The sequence below is a fragment of the Solanum stenotomum genome, chromosome 9 (genome assembly GCF_019186545.1).
Source record: "Solanum stenotomum isolate F172 chromosome 9, ASM1918654v1, whole genome shotgun sequence".
Lineage (NCBI taxonomy): Eukaryota > Viridiplantae > Streptophyta > Magnoliopsida > Solanales > Solanaceae > Solanum > Solanum stenotomum.
In genome coordinates this window covers 54,043,514-54,065,422 of record NC_064290.1, presented here as the reverse complement: position 1 = coordinate 54,065,422, position 21,909 = coordinate 54,043,514, and the positions used below count along the sequence as shown (strand labels likewise).

The following is a 21,909-nucleotide window of genomic DNA, read 5'->3' as shown; positions in this document are numbered from 1 at the left end:
GTATATAGGTCATAAGTTATTTTTTGTGTGTATACATTAGTTTTTGAATGTTCTTAATGAAAATTCTAACTTTATCATTGACTGATTGCATACTTATATAGTGTATAGAGGTTAAATGTTACCTATTATGTCCTGTAAGACTGCTTTGAGTTCTAGGATCGTTATAAGGGTAAAATGGCGGGAGGAGGAAACTACTATTACCAGACGAGACATTAGTGGAAAAAAATACTAATATTCAGAGGAGAGATCGCTGGCTACCATTACTAGGTAAATTTACTTTTTTCTGTTTTTTACACATTCGTAACTAACACAACTTAGACGAAAATTTATACACATTCTTTATTCATCTTGTGGGCTCGAGATGATTATTATTATTATTATTATTATTATTATTATTATTATTTTCTTATGTACAGAAGGGAGACTTGGAAGAGTGTGCAGAACTGTTTGCATTATAATTTTAAGTTAAATATAAAAAGTTTATTAATTTATTGCTTCCACTAAAAAAAATATTAGTTTCTTGGTGGCTTTTTGAACTTTGCTCCACATGCTGAGCGTTGACGGCACGTGATATTGCCAAATCTATATTATTATTTACATACATAAACATAAAAGTTGTTTACTTCCAACTTTGACTAATTTTTTTTATCGAGTTAAACATCATCACATAAAAATGAAAGAAATCGAAGGAATGATTGTTTTAGTTATTACAGCTTGATATCAAAGTTACCTTCAATTGCAACTTTGAAGAAACAATTAAAAAGCAAATATACTCTGTTTGGGAGCTTTAGATTAGAAAAAAAAATGAGCGAGAAATAAATTAAGAGAGCAATCGTTCTAGTGATAATTTTAAAAAATAAATAAAAAAATAACTTCTCAACAAAAATACTTTTTGAAAGCCATGACCAAGCAAAAACTACATAAGTATTTTTCAAAAAATACTTTTTAAAAATACACAACTTTAGCAAACTGAAAAATGGTTTAGAAAAAAACAAGACTTGGATGAGTACAACAAGCTAATTATTCATATATTTTCATTGTAAAGAGATCATAATTATCAAACAAAGTTATATCTCAACTCTAATAAATACTTGCATAAAATGAATTGAAAAAAAATAATAATACAAAAATATATGGTAATAGGATGAACCACAAAAACTAAGACTGAACTAGTATCATCACCATGAAATACAGGGAATAAAAAATGACACTAACTGAAAGATTTAACAAAATGGACAACAAATTTCTATGTTATCATTTTTTGAAAAAATAAAAAATAAAAAAATCTTCTCAAAGAATTTCTACATTCTTTTCCTAATAAATAAATATGTACAATAAGCCTACCTCACCAAAGTAATTCCATCTGCATACTCTAAGATTCTGCAAGAAAGTTGAAATGAAATAAACAAAAAAAACAAGAGTTATAGAAAGGGTCAGTAAACAGAAAAGGAGCAGCAAGTGACTATGTTGCTCGGACTCTTCAAAAATGTTGTTGCACCTGTGTTAGATCCTTCAAAAAAGCACTAGTTTTGAAGTATCCGACATGCACCAGGGGCACATTTTTTTAGAGAGTCTGAGCAACATAGGCAGCAACAGCATGCAGTTCTGGGATTACCTCTCATAAACAAGGATATAGAAGAACTCTGTGGGTGGCATTGAACCTAAACCAACATTATCCAGTTTTTCTGCAGAGAAATGTACATCGTTCTTTATATCCATTAGATAACTGATTTCTCGCTCCCCGTGAAATCTTCAATCTCAATGAAGCTTTGCCATGACAAAGAAAAGTTGCTCTCATGTTTTCAATGAAGACATGATCATGCTCTTTTCATATAAGAATACATTATTCCAGACGGTGTCAAGTTTTCTCCGAATGACTCATCTTCTGCTTCTCCACTGCTTCCTTCTCTGCTTTCTTTCTCTCAAACTCCACCTGCTTCCGGTTTTCCTCTAGGGCTTGATTGAACATCCTTCGGAAGTTTAGTAACGTTGTGATAACTAGGGGAAAAAGAGGAACGACGTTAAGCTGGGCACCTCATTTATAGCTACAGGTCTAACTGTGCACATATGATCATCCAAAATGCTTTGTTACCAGTTTTGAAAATGATCATACAAAATGCTTTGTATAATGTGTACCCATGTAGAATAGTAAACTCAAAATATTTAGTGATATGAACAAACGCTACCACAAGGCAAGGGATCACAGAAAATCTGAAGCACATTTTTTTTAGATGATCACTTATCAAACATTACCTTGTTCAAATGGGCAACGAGCTGGATCTTCTCCAAAGTATAGAATCAATGTGTCAACATTTCTACCCTGTTGGAACATAAAGAAGAAAAACATACCGTTAGGAACATCTCAATGTGGTAAGACACCAAACGACCACGAAAAATGCTGTTAGGAATAAGACTTACCACACCAGAATAAAGTTGAGCCAAGGCCCTCACTTCACCTTCAGCATAACAGAGAAACTCCTTCAAAGCCTGGCAAACGGCAATTATACTAATCAATGAGAATATTCATTGTCTACTTTCTGATCTCTCTTGTTCTACCAGCACAACATGTGCAAACAAAATGTTTCAAGATCTCTTTTTTGATTCCATCGGCTATCCCAAGTAAAAAAAAAGAATAGGAATAAGAAAAGAGTTAATAAGAGGAATCCCATTCCAGTGACAAGGATACATGAGTGCTTTTTTCCTCCTCGTCTTAATCAAGAATGATCAAAAAGGATGATGAAGTTACCAAGCTTAAGGATGACATGAGATGAAGTAAAAAAGAAACAGAACTCCCATACTTTCATCTCAAACCAGGGGATTATCTTGGACCAATGAGGAAAAGAAACTAAATTATGCCCAGGACAACAATGATTGTTGAAGTGGGTAAGCTTTTAGATGAGATGGTCATGGTATCAGAGTCAGGTCCATCTCCGTTTGGATGCCCGGTCCATGCTCTATTTGGGCCTGGGCGTGAAGGGGGGAATTAGAGTGGGTAAAAGTACCACATTGTTTGGGGAATGGATTGGTGGTCTCCTTATATGGACTTGGGCAATCCTCCCCTTGTGAGCTAACTTTTGGGGTTGAGTTAGGCCCAGGTGCCATATCTTTACAATCCGGAACCAAAGTCCCAAGTCAATTAGGGCTTTCCACAGCATATCTACTCATGATCATAAGACCCCCTTGAAAGTGCACATATGTCAGCAGTTATACAGCTCTAACACCAGTACCACAGCTTATGGGTACAAAACTAGAAAGTGGATGGCTGGCTGTTTCAGGTCTTACGCATCAGATTGAGGAAAGGGAGGAGCTGGGATAAAAGAAGGTCAGTGTCTTACAAAAGAATAAATGTTTTCTCTCTTGTTTGTGGCTCCCTCTGACAACACTTCTTTTCCTATCTTCTTCACCACTCTAGATTTCCGATTTGGTATAATGCTCTGCTCGTCTACTAGGATCTTTATTCTTCCACAGATCCCCATTCCGCTCTTGGTGTTTTTTATTACAGTGAGAACTTTTTGCTCTTCCTGCTCAACATTATATATTACCAAGGAGTGTCTTGACTTAGAATTCTTTTTCTTTCTCATTATCCATTATAAGAAAGAATAGAAGTGAATTAGAGCCTTCATCACGAGAGAATTTTTCAGTTCTGAATTGCATAGTGGAATCTAGGAGGATTCGGCTTCTTAAAATGCGCTATCATCTACTGTGATCACTACTTCGGCGCATCTCAGTGGATGCCAACATCACGCTTATTTATTTTCATTTTTGATTGAGCGGGTAGAGTGGTCCAGAAAGAGGAAGAGACAGAATCTGACGGTACACAGAAATCAGTATTATGTAGTCATGACTTACCTTACGGAAATTCTCAGACACAGGTCCATCGTTCTCAGACATAGACAGTTCTTGTACAACTTTCTCCAGTCCTTTGCTAATAGCTTGCATCTCCTCTGCAAGAAATTTCAGTTGTATCTGCAGAAAATTTTTAATCAGACCATTGTCAGTCATATTTCTACAGTGAACTTATCATTGGTTGGTCCAAATAATGATACCTTTGCGCAAGGTTCCAAGCTAGAAAGATCATTAGAAAAATCTAGCAGTTCGGGCAATTTGTCAGCAAGTACCTGGCAGAGAAAATTTCTTTAAGCATCTTGTAAAATATGCTGGTTGCTAACATAAGGTAAACTCAAATTCAAATCATTTTCCCAAGTGAAAATCTTGAGTTACAAGTAGTAAGATACCAGCGCAATGACAAGAAAATAGTGAATATAAAGACACATAGTTGTTATGGTAACACTTTATAAAGAAAAGGTTCATACTGGTCAGAGCCTAAGTGCTAGAGGATAATTTAACATCAATAGGATAAGAAATCTGGAAGTACCACATGCGCCATGCAACTTTTGGGATAGAGATAATTATATAGATTGATTTGATAAATGCGAGGAAGCTGATAACAATGTAAAAAGCCAAGTTTTGTGATTTGATTGCATGTCGTGAGAAAAGATCCATTCCTGTGCATCTAGTCATTCTTTATTTTGTTTTTTATTTTTAAAATAAGACTTTTATTCTTCCTTTCAGCTAAGCTTCTTATAATCAACTTATATACAGATTCAAAAACCCAAGTAAAGAGATAATCCCTGATTTATCCAACGAACTTCAGACACTAATTCCTTTTTCTCAACCTGACCAGTTAGGGTTGAATTTATAATTTGTCTTTACTAACTTCAGAAATAGATACTTTTAGCTAGATAAAAGCCGATACAGATTTCTTTTACAGATGATCCTGGGACACAATTGAAAAGGATCTAATGAGAGAAGGTGCAATCAGCTGATCTGATTATGTAAATTCAGGTCACAGATAAGAGAAAATTTAACTCATGCTCAACATAGATGATCCCTTCCAAACGAGCAAATGTCCTTGAAAGCTGGCTTTATCTTAATGTGCATTCTACTAATCACTGACCAAGCATCACATAAATGAAATGCTATGACTCATTTATTTCAGAAAACAATCAGATCTGCCAAGAAATTGGGGACTAAGTGAACAAATTTTAATCTGCATTCTGCTCAAGATAGGAGGAAATATGTGTGTAATAGAAAACACCACCCCCAAAATATTAGTCAACCATATCATCATGCTTTCATCAAGAAGAGTGCCGATCAAAGACTGTACCTTGCAAAGATAATGCATGAGAGTCATCTTATTGTTCCGTGCACGTGTCTCTGTTAGTTTTAGGAGGCTATCTAACCTGAATCCAACAGCAGAACCTACAGAAATCATCAAGAGATTATTAGATGAGACGAAGATAATTGCTCAAAGATTTCTTTTTTTGTAAGAACTGCATTTATCATCTAAATGAAGCAGGGATTTTTCAATAATTTCAAGACCAGAAAAGCCAAAGGAGATGACAATTGCAGAGATATATCATTTCATCAGAAAAGCTTTGAGCCATACCCAGTTGATTTATTTGACATGTTTTCCTTATCTAGAGTTTAGATTTCTACTGCTGAAGAAGTTCTCAACTTGGAAATCTTTTGGTGGGACCAATTTTCCAAAAATTTCATGAAACATAATTGGGTAAATCTCCATAAGAATTAGACCTATTCAAATAACAGACATGCAGGCTGTGGTTTCCACCCTACAGGCTGTGGTTTCCACCCTACAGGGATTTGAAAAAAGCAAGTTTAGTTGGTCCTTAGCAGGAACAACATCAGTTAATCTTCTATACAAAGCTGGACCTGATTATTTGATGTGGTAAGTGCACCAACATAGGTGAATGGTCTAAGCTAATAGGTTTAAGTGTTGATGATGTGTATTTAATTTCTCAATTCCACACCCCCATATATTGTGTAATTTCTTTTGTCATTTGTCAAACAGGTCACTCCTTTTCTTTTGGGTAGGGGAACTCTTCAACTCACTCCCTCAGAGAAAAATAAGACGCCACAATGAAGAAATCAATAGCAGATATGCTTGAAAATAAAAGAGATGTTTACCCACCTCTAGCAGTTCCCTGGTTCAAAGCATTTCCGAGAGAGAGAATTGTTTGCATAATCCTTTTCAATTTTGATGAACCTTTTATCTGATTACAACATCAAAGAGAAGATGATATTCAAGGACAGCATCAAGAAAGAAACCTCTTGTCTCATCTAAAAGTGGTAAAGCATTAAAGGTGGAAAGAAAAAACAAAAGAAATGTGCCTGATCAGCTGCCGAATTCACAATATTCAGACTCTTCCTTAGCTCAGAAACCTGAAATTGAAAGAGAACAAATATGCTGTCAGCAAGCGAAACATTCCCAGTGCAGCAAAGAGGCAGCAGAACCAGGCCAAGTGGAATCTATTAAAATAGAAAATATAGCAGCTCAATCAGTAAAAGAATAGAACCAGGAGGTTGGCATCTGCCATCTTCTCACCTGAGATTCAAACTGAATCTTAAACGAAAAAACTCGCAGCTTGGACTCTGTTCGTGGTACTTGCATCAACTCTAACATAAACTGCAACAACGAAGAGATCTTACAATTAGATGTTACTATATAAATGGTCCAATCAATTCCATACAGGATAAAGTGGGATAGTAAGCAAAATTAAAGAAAAAAAGGTCATTTCACAATGAACAAACCTGTTCACATCGACCCAACTTCTCCTTCTCTCCTTTATAACCCTGAAGCAGAAATGCAACTAAAACAAGGTTATTCACTGTGTTCCTATGTACATTTAATTATTAGTTTTCCTTAACTCTTTTCAATCAGATCTTTCACCTTGAGAGTTTCCATCTCCTCCTTGGTTGGGCAAAACTTAATCAGATTCTCCACCTGATCCACATCTAGTGCAGAATCTTCCAGTGCAAGCACCGAGTTCTGTTGAAATTATTAAAAATTGGTAGCCAACAATTGGAAGCATAATCCAACTTTTAACAGAAAATAATCCACACAATTGACGTTATATTCATGGACCTTGGGCCTACCTCAACCCCAAAAGCTAGCTCATGAGGTAAGGATTGTCCAAAACCATATAAGGAGAACAATTACCCATCCACCACCAATATATAATTAATCTAAAGAAGTGTTTGGGTGTAGGGGTGTGTGTGTACGTCATTCTTGGAAATAATCACATTTCAATGTAACTCGACTATATGCAGGATTATGGTCCACGGACCATCACAAAGAGAGATGACAGGAAGAGGTGGAGAAGGTTAAAAATGAGAACATTTAGCATGCAAAAAGTGCACAACCAGGACTAAAGTTTGTGATTACAAGATTCAACTCGTACAAACACCTTGTCTCGGGATAGGTGATACTTGAATGGCTTTGTTTTCTTTAAATATCAGATTATACTTAAATCAGCAGGGATATGTACATTGGTTATACAATAAAGTAGAGTCTTACGATATTAAAAGACGTAAGTTTTTTACCAATACAATTAAGCAGACAGAGTCCAAATCAATAGTAAGTTCCCATTTAAGCATGGATATTGTTACTACAGATGTTTATTTGAAAACTGAACATCTCGCAAAGAATCTCTAACAAGGTCTACAATGTGATTGTTATTCATATTTCTGAGAGGAAGTTAAGTACAAAATTGAGAAAACAGAAGGGAGTGAAAATTATACAGATAAGCAGTCTAAGAACAATGGCACACAGTTTACAATAATTGCTTATCAAGAACACAAAAATCAGTCAAACACTGGAAGCTATAAAATATGGGACACATAACATGCTTTAACTATTAGAACTTGAAATGTCAAATGAATCATTGTGATAACAGCACCACCCTACTGCAGGCATACAGAAGTGGATAAATGATTACCCAAGATATATGACACAGATGAATACAAACAATTGGTACAAACAGCTGTATGTCAGAGATATATATTCTAGAATAACCATACTATCCAAAAAGAAAGCCAATTGTATATGTATACAGCTTACCAGCATTTCATGCAGTGGTATTTTCACCTTAGAAAGCATGATTTCACAATTATAAGCTCGTCTATGATCAACCTGCCAAAATAGAGTTCAGGTAAATGCTCTCTTAGAACATGGAAGAGCTGAAATAGTGCCACACTTCCATCTTTTCTCCGCAGCTATATGCGAGGAGAGAACAGGCAGTGGCTTCCACAGAGCTATATGAGTATCAGGTGGAAATGGATTCTATCAGATGTTACTCATGAATAGGTTTTTCACTGAATCTGTGACAAAGAAGCTTAGATAATCTGTGGAAACAAACTTGAGAAGCAGAATTAAAAGATTTTGTTTGTCCAATCACCATGGTATTATATAACTGTAAAATATCCCAATCTACAGGCCTAAGAGACATAATTTATTAATTAGATTTTTTAAGATACAGAACAATGTAAATATTTGTTAGAATAAAAGCAATAATTTTTTTATGACGTGATGTCTGGCCAACTTGCGCACCTCGACTATTCCACCGGATACTGCTACCTCCCACCAGCACAACACAGATACCAGGTGATGTTTTCTACCAAAGCTTTGACATATTGGAAGAAATCACCTAGTGTGAACTAGAACCTGAGACCTCATGGTTCTCCCCCAACTTCCTTGACCACTAGGTCACACTCTTGGGTGCAGCAATAGCTGGCAATAGCTGATATTTATTTATTTTTGATAAGGTAAAGCAATAGCTTATATTTTACTGACCCTCAATTAAACAAAAAGGCAGACTGGTGCACAAAACATCCAATCATGCGTTCACGCAAAGTCGGGGAAAGGGCCGACCTCAATCATGAGTATAATAAATCTGTTGACCCTAGATTCAAACAATGTGAATAAAGATTAAAATCCAATTACACGGCTGCCTCAGTACAGTGCACTGACCTATGCAGTTCCTTTTTTCCAACAACTTTCTTTTAAAGAAAAGGACCAACTGCCATAAGGTTTGGCATCCTCAATAGTGAAACTATTGGTCCTAGTGTCTTTAATTATGTTATTCAGTAATTAAGGGACGGTTCTGAATGAATAACACCATGCACATTTGACAGCTTTCAGATTTGACATTCTAGACAATCCAACCATGGTCCATTCTGGAATTAATATTTATATGTAAATTTAAGTATGATTTTTAAGGAATCAGTGCGACCTCCTATCTAAACATGCTATATATCAAGTGATATTACATTAAAAAGAAAAATAAAGATTACTGAGAGCAAAAATGCCTACAAAATGTCAGCACTGTGCTTCTCTCTTTACACACTAAGGTTTTTAGGAATTAAGTACCAAATTTCAGCCAAAGAATTTCATTCCAGAAACCCTTCTGAAAACAAAGTTTCTTAAGCTGAAAACTAGCTGATCCAAAAAGGAACCACATGAAAACACAGAATCGTGTCAAGAAAGAGGGATTGGGGAACAAGCTGCATTAAAGGAAGTAATGAAGTACAAGACCATGATCAGAAAGTGTACGTTAGAATTAGACTGTTCATAATATTTAAGATTCTGAGATTTATGTCAAACCATGGAACACCTGCACCAGGAACTTTGCAAATGACTGTATAAAGATAAAATGATCTAGGGAAATTTTTTATGAAAATCTACAAGGAACCTCAGATGTCATATAGTCATAAGCAATTACCAGTTGCACTTTCTCCGGCTTCTGTCCCATTGAGGTCCCCGAATTCCTTTTCCCACCTGAACTGCCTTGTCCTGAAGTTGGAACTGCAGCTGAAAAGAGGGATTCAAGCTCTGATATATCAATCTCTGGTGCCCTATCAAATAGAAATTGGAGGACCTCAGAAGTTATATCTGGAAAGAATTTTAAGAAAATTGACTAATGGCTAATTTCACACTCATAGTTAGCACCTACTTGGGAGCATCACTACATTTTTGAGCCTCGGCCCACAAGCTTCCTGAGACTGCTCTAGATATTTTTAACCAATGCAAAGGCTTCAGTTTCTTTGATGACTGACTTCTTGAATTCATGGTACGAGACAATGGTCCTCGTCCCTTTAAGCCAGGTGGAGGAGCAGAAGGTGGGGGTGGAGATGGAGAAGTAGGGAGATTACTACCTTTGGATGCTGACTGTATCATACCAGCACCTGCTTTTAGATCAGGCTTAAGAGAAGGGACTGGAGGAGGGGGAGCAGAAGGGACACTTTGTCGAGAACCCAACGCAGGAGGAGGAGGAGGTGGTGGCATTGCAGATACATTCGCAGGCTTAGAAGCTTGAGCAGCAGGAAAAGGAGGGGGTGGAGGTGGAGAGGGTCCACCATTGAACGAGGAGTTCTCCTTCATAGATTGCACAGGAGGAGGTGGAGGCAGGGGTGGTGGCACCCTGGTTGGGGGAACAACTTTGTCCTTCAAAGGTGGAGTAGGTGGAGGTGGAGGTGGAGATGGAGGTGGAGGTGGAGGCGGTTCACAAATAGAGGCAGAATTTGTGTTCAACATTTGGGTTGTAGTTAACTGGCATGGAGGTGGAGGAGGAGGTGGTGGTAGTGGCGGTGACTTATCTCTAAAAGCTGAACTTCCCTTCAAAGTTGGGACTGGTTCAAGTGGTTCACTAGTACAGACAGAATTCTTGCTCAATACTGGGGGTGTAAATAATGGGCATGAGTCTCGAGGAGGTGGAGGTGGAGGCGGAAGTGGTGGAGGTGATGGCACCCCTCTGAAAACTGAATGTTCCTTCAAAGGTGGAGTGGGAGGAACAGGTGGCTGAGGTGATCCACCAATGGAAGCAACATTCTCGTTCAATAGAGGGATTGGATGTTGTGACGATGGCAGTGGCGGTGGCGGTGGTGGTGGTGAAAAATTACTACTCTGGACGAACTGTTGTTCTAAAGGTTTGATAAAGGGAATGGCAGCTGATGGAGAAGAGGAATTAGGAGGAGCTAGGGATGGAGGACAACTTTTAGAAGGATGAAGAGGTCGAGTAGGTTCCTTTTCAGCAGCTTCATCACCTGGCTGCTGCGCTGTCCGAGGAGGTGAAGTAGACTCCCCTTCATAAGCTGGCTGCTGCACTGTCGGAGGAAGCAGAGGTGCATCAGATTGGGACATAGTAGGTCTATCATCCTTCAAGGAAACAATTGGAGAACATTGTGTTCTGGGTGGAGTAGCCTGAGATGCAGAAGGTACAGTTCCAGTGACTAGTTTATCCTTCACAGGAGGAGTCTGTGGTGATGGTGCCAAGGGGGAAGGAGACAGAGACAACCCAGTAAGATGAGGAGGTGAAGCAGGTTCTCCTTTATGATCTGGCTTCTGTGCTGCTAGAGGAAGCAGATATGTATCAGGTTGAGACGAAGTAGGTTTCTCATCCTTCAAGGATACAATTGGAGGACCTTGGGTTCTGGGTAGAGCAGCCGGAGATGCATAAGGTACAGTTCCAGTGACTAATTTATCCTTCATGGGAGGAGTGAGCGGTGCTGGTGTCACTGGAGTAGGAGATAGAACTAGTCCAATACCAATACCCTGATCCTTCCCAGGTATGGATGAGGATGAAGGTGAAGTTGGAATGCTGGTCTTGAAGGGTGGAGTCCTGGTCTCAGGTAGGGAAGGAAGGTCATTCAGCTTATCACATTCTTGTACATGAGGATCCAACTTCTTTATAAGTGGAGGATGTTCCGACGTTGGAAGAACGTACAGGGACTGTTGTGATGGCACAGAAGACACACTAGGTTCTGTACTAAGGTCAGCAGGAGAAGGTTTTGAACGAGGAATTGACGGCTGCAGTTTTGACACCTTCATCTCACTTTTGGTCCCAATAAATTGAGCTTCAACTTTCTGTTGGTCACTTTGTTGTACTTTGGAGGATGATTTTATGGATGACATAGACTGCTGCTCCAATGTAAATGGTGACGAGCCCTTTGCATCATTGTCCACTGGTGCAGGTCCCTTCCTCTCTCCAGGAGTCTCCAAATTTGCTTGATCGAGGAGCATGCTAGTGTCTGTAGACAGGGGAGGAACGGATTCCAAATTTTCCTGAATTAAACCTGACGTGGTTATTTGTTGGAGCACATTACAAGCAGCACCAGCCTTTGGACTTATCCAATCCACAGAGCTAAAGATTTCCTGAACTTTGGCAAATGCCTCCACTGGTAGGCCATCCTTCTCCTCAAAACAGGACAAATCTACAGGAAGAACAGAAGCAGCAGTGTCCATCTCTGAGAAAAGAACCTTCATCCAGAGCATAACTTTCATAAATTACAATATGCTTCTAGCTGGAGAGTATCAACAACAACAAAAAAAAAAAACATACCTCTGCTCTGAAATCTTTTGGAAATTGATCTTTAGCATCCCATAACGTGTCAAGTTCATCACGATTAAGAATCAAAATGTTTGACCTAATAAAAGCTGTGTTAAACATGGTCCTAAACATCATCTGTTCCCGCTCCAAATCATCGTGCAAGCAAATACATTCCAACACAACATCGCCTTGAATATGGCAATTGATATCAATCTTAACCAATTCACATTCGGCCTGAAATGATATTATAAGGAATGTCGAATCAATACTAGTCAGTTGGGTCCTAAGAGGGCATGCATAACAAGAATGGGAAAGAGGGGGCGAGGGAGAAAGACCAAGATATAACAGGTACATGCATTTTCAAGCATGTGAAATTAACAACCTAACTCAACTGAACTCCACTTGAGCAAAATCATAAGAATAATGGCATTAGAACAAAATGTCACAAGGTTCAAGTAGAACAACTTGTTAAATAGTCCAATTCACTCTAAATCAGACATCTCAATCCCAACGGAAGACCACCGCTTGACAAATTAACAAGGTCATAGAGCAGAGGAAAAACCGTAAAATTGCTTCTTTGGGAAGATGAAAGAAGCGAGAGAACTGTAGAAAATTAAATATTAGGTAGTTGATCCACTCTAAGTCAAACATATTGATCTCATTGAAATACAATAAGTTGTACTATCATAGATAAAGTTCCCCATATGTTCCTTGGTCTATTTGGACACTATTCACATGTGTTTTTTCAACTATAAATGAATCTGACAAGGCTATATGTCAGTCCTAGAAACAAGCAGGGGCGGAGCCACGTGCATGTCAGGGTTTTGTCGGAAAAAAATATTGTATATACAAGTAAAATGACACAAAGTGATTAAATAACGTATTTTGGACACCCTTGACAAAATAGGTTGTTGTGGCCCAGTGGTTTCAGACCCATTTAATGAGTTTCGGACCCCTTCAATGAGCTAGTGCTCGCGTGTTTGAATCTCATTAGCAACAATTTTTTTCTCCTTTTTAAAAAAAGCTTTTGTTGTGCAATTTCAGGACACCCTTCGTGAAATTCCTGGCTTCGCCACTTGCACCAAGCATCATGTCTAATCAACAAAATAGAATAAAGATACCCTTCCTCAAAGATAGCATAAACCCTTTGGAAGTAACATATGATTTTAGTAGAGGAAAAAAACATATTACCTGCTTGTAATGCCGGACAACTTTATTCCTCTTTGGAGTTGAGAACAAAATTTTTGGCGATCGATCAGAAACTAGAAACGGGTCCTGTCCATAGATACGAAATATTGGCCGGCAACCACCCTCGCCATCAAAATTAGGTATAGCCCTAATAATGATGCAATCCAATGTGAGTGCTCTATCCAATGGAGGCCACTGCATGTTCACATTCCTCCTGGCTACATACTGTAGGTATCTTAGCTGAGAAGGAATTGGATTCAGTGGCTGCAGCAAGTACAAAAGTTCACGAGGAGCCTGCTTATAAATCATGTCTAAGGTCTTCTGCTCTCCAGTGTAATGTTTCCTGTATATCAATAGCGCAGCCAACATAAATGCCAAAACTGGCCAACCACCCCGTTCACAGTGCATTAAAAGCACATTTTGTTGCCCAAGTGAGAGCCAACTTTCACCGGATCTTAGAAAATGGTGCATCACTTCCATTGAAAGCAAGGGGCAACCCTCATAGTGCCGAGGGTAGTCCATTATTGTCAGATCATACTCAGACAGAATATTTGCCATCAGGCTCTGCGACACACCCTCACGAAAATTAAAAACCAATATTGACGCGTCAGGGTAATGATCCCGAAGTTGACTAATCACACCTCCTGCATAGCCTTTGTAATTTTCTTCCTCCCAAACATCAGTGGTGAAACAGCAATCAAACACTGCATATAAAATAGAACAAATTATTAGCAAAACTGATGTACCAACAGGCATTAACATTGTCAAGTCACAAAATACTTTTGTGTTGATAAACAGAGATGGCATGACTCAGCTGTAATAATCTCGGCCTCCTGCATTATGTCGAAATCTAAACATAAATATTTTGAAAATAAAATTAACAGTGAAAACCATTTTCTCTTGCCACATTACAGTTCCGTTTTTCTCCCTTTTCAAGGAGAAGAAATTTGGATTCTATTGTCACAATACTGTTTGAAACACTTCAAGGAAGCACGCCAAGGTGTTTCTTGACAGTGTCCCTTTTAGTTTTTAAGGCATTGATTGAATAACATCACATTTGAGTTGTTGTCTTTATTAGATTCAGTATTTTCTCCATTCCTTCCACCTTTTTTTGGGTCACGTAAGAGTAAGATACCTAATTTACATGTACTCAAAACTTGATAAAATTGAAAAAATCACTACTGATTGAAGATTATCTAGAGCATCACTTCCTCGAGTATTTTTACCTTTTTGTTCTACACATCAAAGTATGACTGATCAAAACTGTTCAACTCACAACTGCTGGAAAGCTAACCTTTTCTGCTGGGTGACATGGTTTTCCTTTCATCTAACCCTAATAGAGAACATTCTCAGCCTAAAGAATCAGTTCAATCCTCTACCTCTTAAGTGGCGGAGTTTTCCACTTCAGTTTTTTCTTTTGCCTTGAGTGATGGTGGTGTCAAGCACCAAGTTGCGTNATGACTGATCAAAACTGTTCAACTCACAACTGCTGGAAAGCTAACCTTTTCTGCTGGGTGACATGGTTTTCCTTTCATCTAACCCTAATAGAGAACATTCTCAGCCTAAAGAATCAGTTCAATCCTCTACCTCTTAAGTGGTGGAGTTTTCCACTTCAGTTTTTTCTTTTGCCTTGAGTGATGGTGGTGTCAAGCGCCAAGTTGCGTGCACCTTGACTATTCCACCACACCTGTTTAGTTTTTTTCCTCCACCAAGATCTGAACCCGACACCTCATGGTTCTCCTCCAACTTCATTGACCACTAAAGCCATACCATTGGGTTTTTTTACTTCAAAATATTCTAAGAATAATATCATTTGCATTAATCATCAGAACACATACATAGTTACATTACTTCTTTAGCCTTTATTCATTTATAATAGTCCAATTGAACAGTTGTGCTATCAGACACCGGAGAGATCAAATGAAACTGTATGCATTAGTGTCCAGCACAACCACCCTTCGAACTAAATGACCCATACTTTGGAAAAGCACTATTTTAGATTAATTTGGTAGCAGAAACTTAGAAATTTCATTAAATATACTAAACAAAGCACAAGCAGGCTTTTAATTATATATTCCCAAGTAGTACACTAGAGTATTTTGGGCGAAAAAGATGAGCTGAATCCTCTGCCCATTAAGCAGCTTATGCTTCGACTCAGCTCAGCTAGCATGCCAAACGTCGCCAACTTGGCAGCAGTCAATATAGTCATCACAACATAATTTCCCTAAAAATTAACTGAATTTCGCTTAGGTGAATTAAAGTATATGACAGTTTCTTCATTGCAAGATAACTTGCATTTTGCCTCAACTCGCTTCATCCACTCACAATTCCAACTTAACATCCCATATTTTGATATTTTCTTATAATCAAGAAATCACCGAGGGCCAGCTGGCATACAGGTCTAAACATGTACTTCAAATTATCCAAAAGTAGCTAAAGTCTAGTCTTAATTTGTATTAAAGGCCCAAATACATTCCTCTTCAATTTCAATAATAATAAAGCTCCTTTCCGAATCCAAACAAGGAAATATATCTTCACTGGCCTCAAAGTGGCAACAAAAATGATTACTTTTTCCAATTTTCTATGTCTTAACAGAGAATAATCACTTCTTCTTTTTTTGTTAACCGTGACATCCGGGTTAACTTGCACACACTTTGAATAATTCCAGGGGATACATGTCACTTCCCACCATGATAACTATGGTGCCCGAGCCAACTTGCGTGCGCCTTGATTAACTCTATAGCAAACGTGCCATCTACCACCACCAGCATGTACCATGTGGACAAAACTTGTGCACACTTCGACTAATTTCACGGGATACCTGTCACATCCCACCATGATAAACATGGTTCCCGAGCCAACTCGCGCACAACTCAACTAACTCTACGATATATGTGCCACCTCCCACCAACAACATGTACTAGGTGGATAAAACGTATACCCACTTTGACTAATTCTATGGAATACCTACAACCTCCCACCATGATAAACACGTTGCCCGAGCCAACTCGTGCACACCTCAACTAACTCTACGTCATACGTGTCACCTCCTTTCGACAACATGTACCAGGTAGACAAAACTTAAGCGCCCCTCAACTAATTCCACAAAATACCTATCACCTACCACCATGATAACTGTGGTGCCCGGGCCAACCTCAACTAATTCTACGTGATACTAGTCGACTCACACCAACAATATGTAGCAGGTGACTCTATCCACCAACGCTAGAAATAGACGAAAAGTAAATATTTTTGTCTCGGGACCTGAGACCTCATGTTGCTCAACCCACTTCATTAACCACTAAACCACTCTCTTAAATGCATAGAATAATCATTTCTTCACATTTCCATTTCCCCATTATAATTACATATTTCACACATTGAAACATAAAGTACAAACCAAAAAAAAAACTCAAAAAATCATAAATTTTCTATTTATTCCAGCTCGATCTAAAATAAAAACAAACAAAAATCCAGAATTACAAAACCTCCATTAATTAAAACAAAAAAAAAAAATGTACCATAAACTCTCTCGCAGATCTCTAACAGTCCATCAGGAGGCTTCCTATAGAACAATTTCCGTAACAATGCCATTTTCGCTTAATAATTCAAAAAAACACCTTCTTCCTTTCAAATTCCACAAAAAAAAAACTATCTATACATACAAATATATTTATTCATATATATAATATATGTGTTTCTATACATATATTTTGTGTGAATTTTTGTGTATATTTTGAAAATGGATAGTTTTTGTTGAAGCTTGAGAGATCGCTTAACGAATAAAGAGGAAGAAGAAGAATGGATTTTTGTAAGAAAACGACGACGTGGAAGGCATTTAGGCAAGGCAACGTAGACTTTGGAAAAGGAAATTTTATATTACAAGTGTCTTACTTCAATATATATCCCATATTGGAAATTTTGTCATTTAATGGGAAACTACCCTTTTTAGAAGTATTGGAAAAAAAAATCGTCCACGTTTTTGTTTAGTTGTCATAGTTTCTTAAAAATTATTTTGATTAATACTTTAAAATCTATTTATTCATTATATTGATATGAGAAAAATAAAAATAATGTAATTTATAGTATTTTTCGTTAGAGTTGTTCAAGATCGAACTGAAATCGATAATTTGAATCGAAAAAATGTTATTGATTTATCGGTAATGGGTTATTCGTTTAGCAATTTCGATAACGGTTTTAATTTTTTTATTATCGTTTCTGAATGGTTTGATGTTATTTTCTTAACGGGTTAACCGATAACATATTGAAAAATAAATAATTATATTTATATCATTTATTACATATAGTCCTTGACTTAGAGTTTAATTTCATACTTTTATTTTTGTCTGTATCAAACTCTTGATTATTTTACAATGTGATAGTGTTTGCTTTTGAGCAAAAATGAAATCTGTCAATTCGTATGCATGATTTCTTTGGTTTGTCACCTTGTTTATAAGTGATTTTCCATATTTTTTAATCAAATATTAACGGTTAAATCGATAACGATTAATAACTAATAAATCAATAATTGATAAGTTAATATTTTAATGGTTCTATAATAGTTTAGCATGTTTACAAATCGATAACCGATAACTCAAGCAGATAAATTGTAAAATTAAACTGAATCGACCGATACACGGTCGTACTTTTTGTGTAGCTTTTGAATGTTAAAATATTGAACTAATATGATCTAATTTACTTTTAAAAATTAGTGGAATTGACTTTCGAAAAGCATAACATGACAATTAAAAATAAATGGAGAGAGTAGATATTTCATTTTACTTATCTATTTTGCAAATTAAGTGAGTTTTTTTTGTACTAATTTTAATATTAAATAATTATATAAAGTAATAGTTAAATTTAAAATTTTAAAGCATTATTAACAAAGTTAATTTAATAAACTATACATCTACTTAAAGTTTTTAAAGATGTATGTGAGATAAAAATTTAATACAGTTTTATTTTTTATTTAATTATTAACTCGGGTTATGTCAAGATTAATTATTAGTATCAAACTAAGTTATTTATGTCAAATTGTGGAATAATAGTACTGAAAATTAGTTATCTAAAAATAAAATAAGGTCTCTCAAACTCTTTTTTTATGTAATAATTAGATACTGGGTATTTTTTACAAGTAAACAATTTATTCTTAAGATTGTATCAATGCACGTTATTTTCAATATAATAAATTAAACACTCAATAGAAAATAATTCTAGAATAAAGCATACTTTATGAGGAAAAAAATCACTATCAAGCTCGATACTTACTCTTTAACATTTTTTTCCTTGTAAATTGATGTGAAGCCACTTTGTTTGCTTGTAAATTTATATAGAATGGTGATGGACAATGTCTCATTCAGTTGATATCAAATTAAACTTTTATAAAATAAAATTATATGATTTAAAAGCAAGATATACAAAAATCATTAATGCAGTAATAACATTAACACTATAAGAATTAATGACGTATATTTCTCTTATAATTTTCATCGAACCTTATTGATCACTCGATCCTACCTTTACCTACAAAATGTAAGACTTGTTACACTAGGAAATGTACACAAAATTGTCATTTCTTTCTATTTTCCCTTTCCTTCTCGGCTTTTCATGTGCTTGGATATCTATTAAAAGAAGAATAAACTTTTTTTTTAATTACTTCACGCAAAGTTCTAATGTTAACATTATCATTTTTTATAATTAGGAATGAAAATAAAATGAATTTTTTTATTTTTCATTTTGTATTCGATATTTATATTGAGATTTGATTAAATTAGATTCACGTCGCATAAGATTCATTTAAGAGCGAAGTTCTCCCTAACATGAACTTTTTCATACCCAAGACTCGAATCTAAGACCTCTGGACCATTTTAGAACTTAAAAACTAATCAAATTTCATGAACAAATAATATATATATTTTTTATTTTTTTTAAATACTCCTAAAATTCGTAGTTAAATGGGAGCTTAATATTAGCTATGAATTTTGATGGCTTCAATTTAACTTCATTCTTACCTAGAGCAAAAATGATATTGACCTTTTTACCATATAAATTTATTATAATTAACTGATTTATTATGACAAAAATACATGTTAAATTAATTAAAATTAAATGCTAAATCTAATTTACGTACAAACACATAATATATGCGATATATTTATTAACTTGAAATAAATGTCATTTTTACCAAGAAGGGAGTGTACTACACAACTACTATATAAAAGAAGAATTGAAGTAAAATCTATATATCTATATATATATATAAAGCTGGATAACAAAAGTCTGACATGGCACCTCTCTTTGGCCAGGATTACCATTTATCTTTTTTTGTCAATTTTTTGAATTTTTTTTTATTCTTTTGATATCTAATATCTGCCAAAAGAAGAAAAATAAATATTTAAAANAGTTTACCATAAAAGTGAAATTGTGGAGGCTTTGTGCATTATAATTTGTAAGTAAGAATTTAATATTATGATATTTCAGTTTGAAACTCGAGATTCAATATTTTGTTAATTCAAGAAAAATTAAATCAACTTGAAAATCATAGATTAAGACATTTTTCGTATTCCGACTAATGACTATCAAAATCGATTAAAACTAATTGACATAAGCCGTTTGTTGTACAGTGCCACTTTTATCAATGGGTCACTTGTCCACCGTCCACAAGACCACAAATAGAACCTAACATTAATGGACTTTATGATTTCATAGTTTTAATGGTGGAAAACTTTTTAGAGATGTGTTGAGCACATGATAAGTGTTTAAATCATGATTATTTTTTTTAGATATTTAGTTTGAAATTTACTTGATCAATAAATTTAAATTCACGCTAGGTAAATCTATGTATAAAAAAAATTGAGAGGTAAGAACTAACTGTTTGAGACTCATTTTCTTGAAAAAGAGATAGAAAAGTTATATAAATTATGATTGTTCGAGAAATGTAGCAATTGCTCGACCAAAGACAGTCAAAGACTTGTTTCCAACATTTGCACTACAAGCAATATAAATGCTTTCCAAAGCGATATATTGTTAAGAGATAGAGATATAAAGAGTGTGATTGTCTATTGTACAAGTAAATTTATATCTTACTAAGAGACTTGACATTTTCAAGTTCTGAACTTGTGTTTTCTTACTAAAGATGAAATGATTTTAATTAATTTGTCTGATTGCTTCATAGTGAATCATGATTCTGATAGAAACGTTTATTTCACGCAAAATACCATTGACGATTAAAACTTGTATCAAACACAAAGTATTTTTGTATCTTTGCAATTCAATTTCGCTATGAGGCTAGAGTATGCTAATTTTAGATCTGTACTAATTTCAACTTTACTCATTCAGGTCTAAACTTACCAATCTTTAGATATATAGATCTAAAATTGGGAATTGTCAAGTTTAAATGTATGAAAAGTGAACTGCACAAGTAATAAATCAACTTTATACTTATAGCTTATAGGTATGACGTTGAGTTTTGACAAGCCAACTTTGGACTCGTATGTTTGAAGTTTGTAACTTTAGACCTTGATTTTCAAATTTTGTCTAATACGAATTAAAGTTAATTTTGAAGTACCTAAACATTAACAACTTGTTTGGATGATTCTTACCTATTGTATTGTATAAAACAATGTTTGTTTTGACTACTACTTAAATTTTATTATATCATATCTTTAAATTCATTATTATCTAACGATGAAAATTCCTATTGTAGTAACGATCAAGTTGGTGTGATCGTTACACGATCAAACGATAGGTAGGTAGCAACCATCCAAACCAATAAAATGAAAAACACTCCCACTTTCAAAAATTAGTGAACTCTAATGAACCAAAGAAATTGACAAATTACAAATTGACCACAAAAAGTCTGCAAGTATAGCTCAAAGGGGTCCCTCAAAATCCCAACACAAGTTTCTATCCACATTTGGTCCAAATAGCCATTGTTGATGTGTTATATACCTCAAATTCAAAGTGCAATATATAGCCCCATGTGAATTGCTTAACCCCCATATGCCCTTATAGCGGCTTAGCCCAATCACTTCAACAGAAATAAGAGTTTTTGGTCCTTTCTCCTCCCTTCACTCTTTATCTTCAATAAAGAACCAATTTTTATAATAAAGAACCATTTTTTACAGTAAAGAACCAATTTTTATTGGTTAAAGAGGTAAGGGGTGAGAAGAAAAGGGCTAAAGAACCAAAAAATCTAAGTGGGGTTTTGGTTTTTTGTGAGTTCTTGTTCTGCAAATTTTGCTCTATAATGGCTTGCAGTGTTGCAAACTCTGGTTTCCTGTTCTTGGTAAAATCCTTTTTTTTTTAGTTGCTTCCACTGTTCTTGTATTGGTGAATTTTGGTTGTAAGTTTATGTTTTTTTTTTGGTTTCTAATGTATAGGCTTCCAAGAAAAGATCAGTTCATAGCACTAGAATTGGGCAAATTGCTTCTACAGGTATGTGTATAAAAATTACTAGTATTTTCTCGTGGGGTGCATTGCTTCTTGAACAGGGTTAACTTTTTGTATGTGTGTGTGTGTGTGGGGGGGGGGGGGG

The 21,909-nt window shown here is 35.7% G+C and overlaps 2 protein-coding genes across 3 annotated transcripts in view; one reads left to right on the top strand and one right to left on the bottom strand.

The window, feature by feature from the left end:
* Positions 1-1,267: 1,267 nt before the first annotated feature.
* Positions 1,268-17,213, bottom strand: LOC125875741 (formin-like protein 18). Of its 2 annotated transcripts, XM_049556771.1 has the most exons (18): positions 16,895-17,211; positions 13,377-14,077; positions 12,198-12,419; positions 9,813-12,115; positions 9,582-9,714; positions 7,922-7,993; positions 6,752-6,850; positions 6,613-6,654; positions 6,407-6,487; positions 6,193-6,243; positions 5,993-6,074; positions 5,168-5,262; positions 4,047-4,118; positions 3,850-3,966; positions 2,419-2,487; positions 2,254-2,320; positions 1,616-1,998; positions 1,268-1,380 (listed from the first exon to the last, which is right to left on the bottom strand). In XM_049556771.1, exons 1-17 carry the CDS (start codon positions 16,965-16,967, stop codon positions 1,859-1,861), a joined length of 4,419 nt encoding a protein of 1,472 aa, XP_049412728.1. In that variant the 5' UTR covers positions 16,968-17,211; the 3' UTR covers positions 1,268-1,380; positions 1,616-1,858. The 2 variants fall into 2 exon arrangements, with proteins under 2 accessions (XP_049412728.1, XP_049412727.1); XM_049556770.1 differs by lacking the exons at positions 1,268-1,380; positions 1,616-1,998; positions 2,254-2,320; ... (2 more) ...; positions 4,047-4,118; positions 5,168-5,262 and having other exon boundaries at positions 6,033-6,243; positions 9,813-11,073; positions 11,317-12,115; positions 16,895-17,213.
* Positions 17,214-21,360: 4,147 nt separating this feature from the next.
* The window catches only part of LOC125876173 (omega-6 fatty acid desaturase, chloroplastic), a 6,650-nt gene continuing 6,101 nt past the window's right edge, over positions 21,361-21,909 (top strand). The window contains exons 1-2 of the mRNA XM_049557292.1: positions 21,361-21,660; positions 21,755-21,809. Of these exons, the coding sequence (XP_049413249.1) occupies positions 21,622-21,660; positions 21,755-21,809 (94 nt within the window). The 5' untranslated portion in view covers positions 21,361-21,621. The remainder of the gene's footprint in view (positions 21,661-21,754; positions 21,810-21,909) is intronic.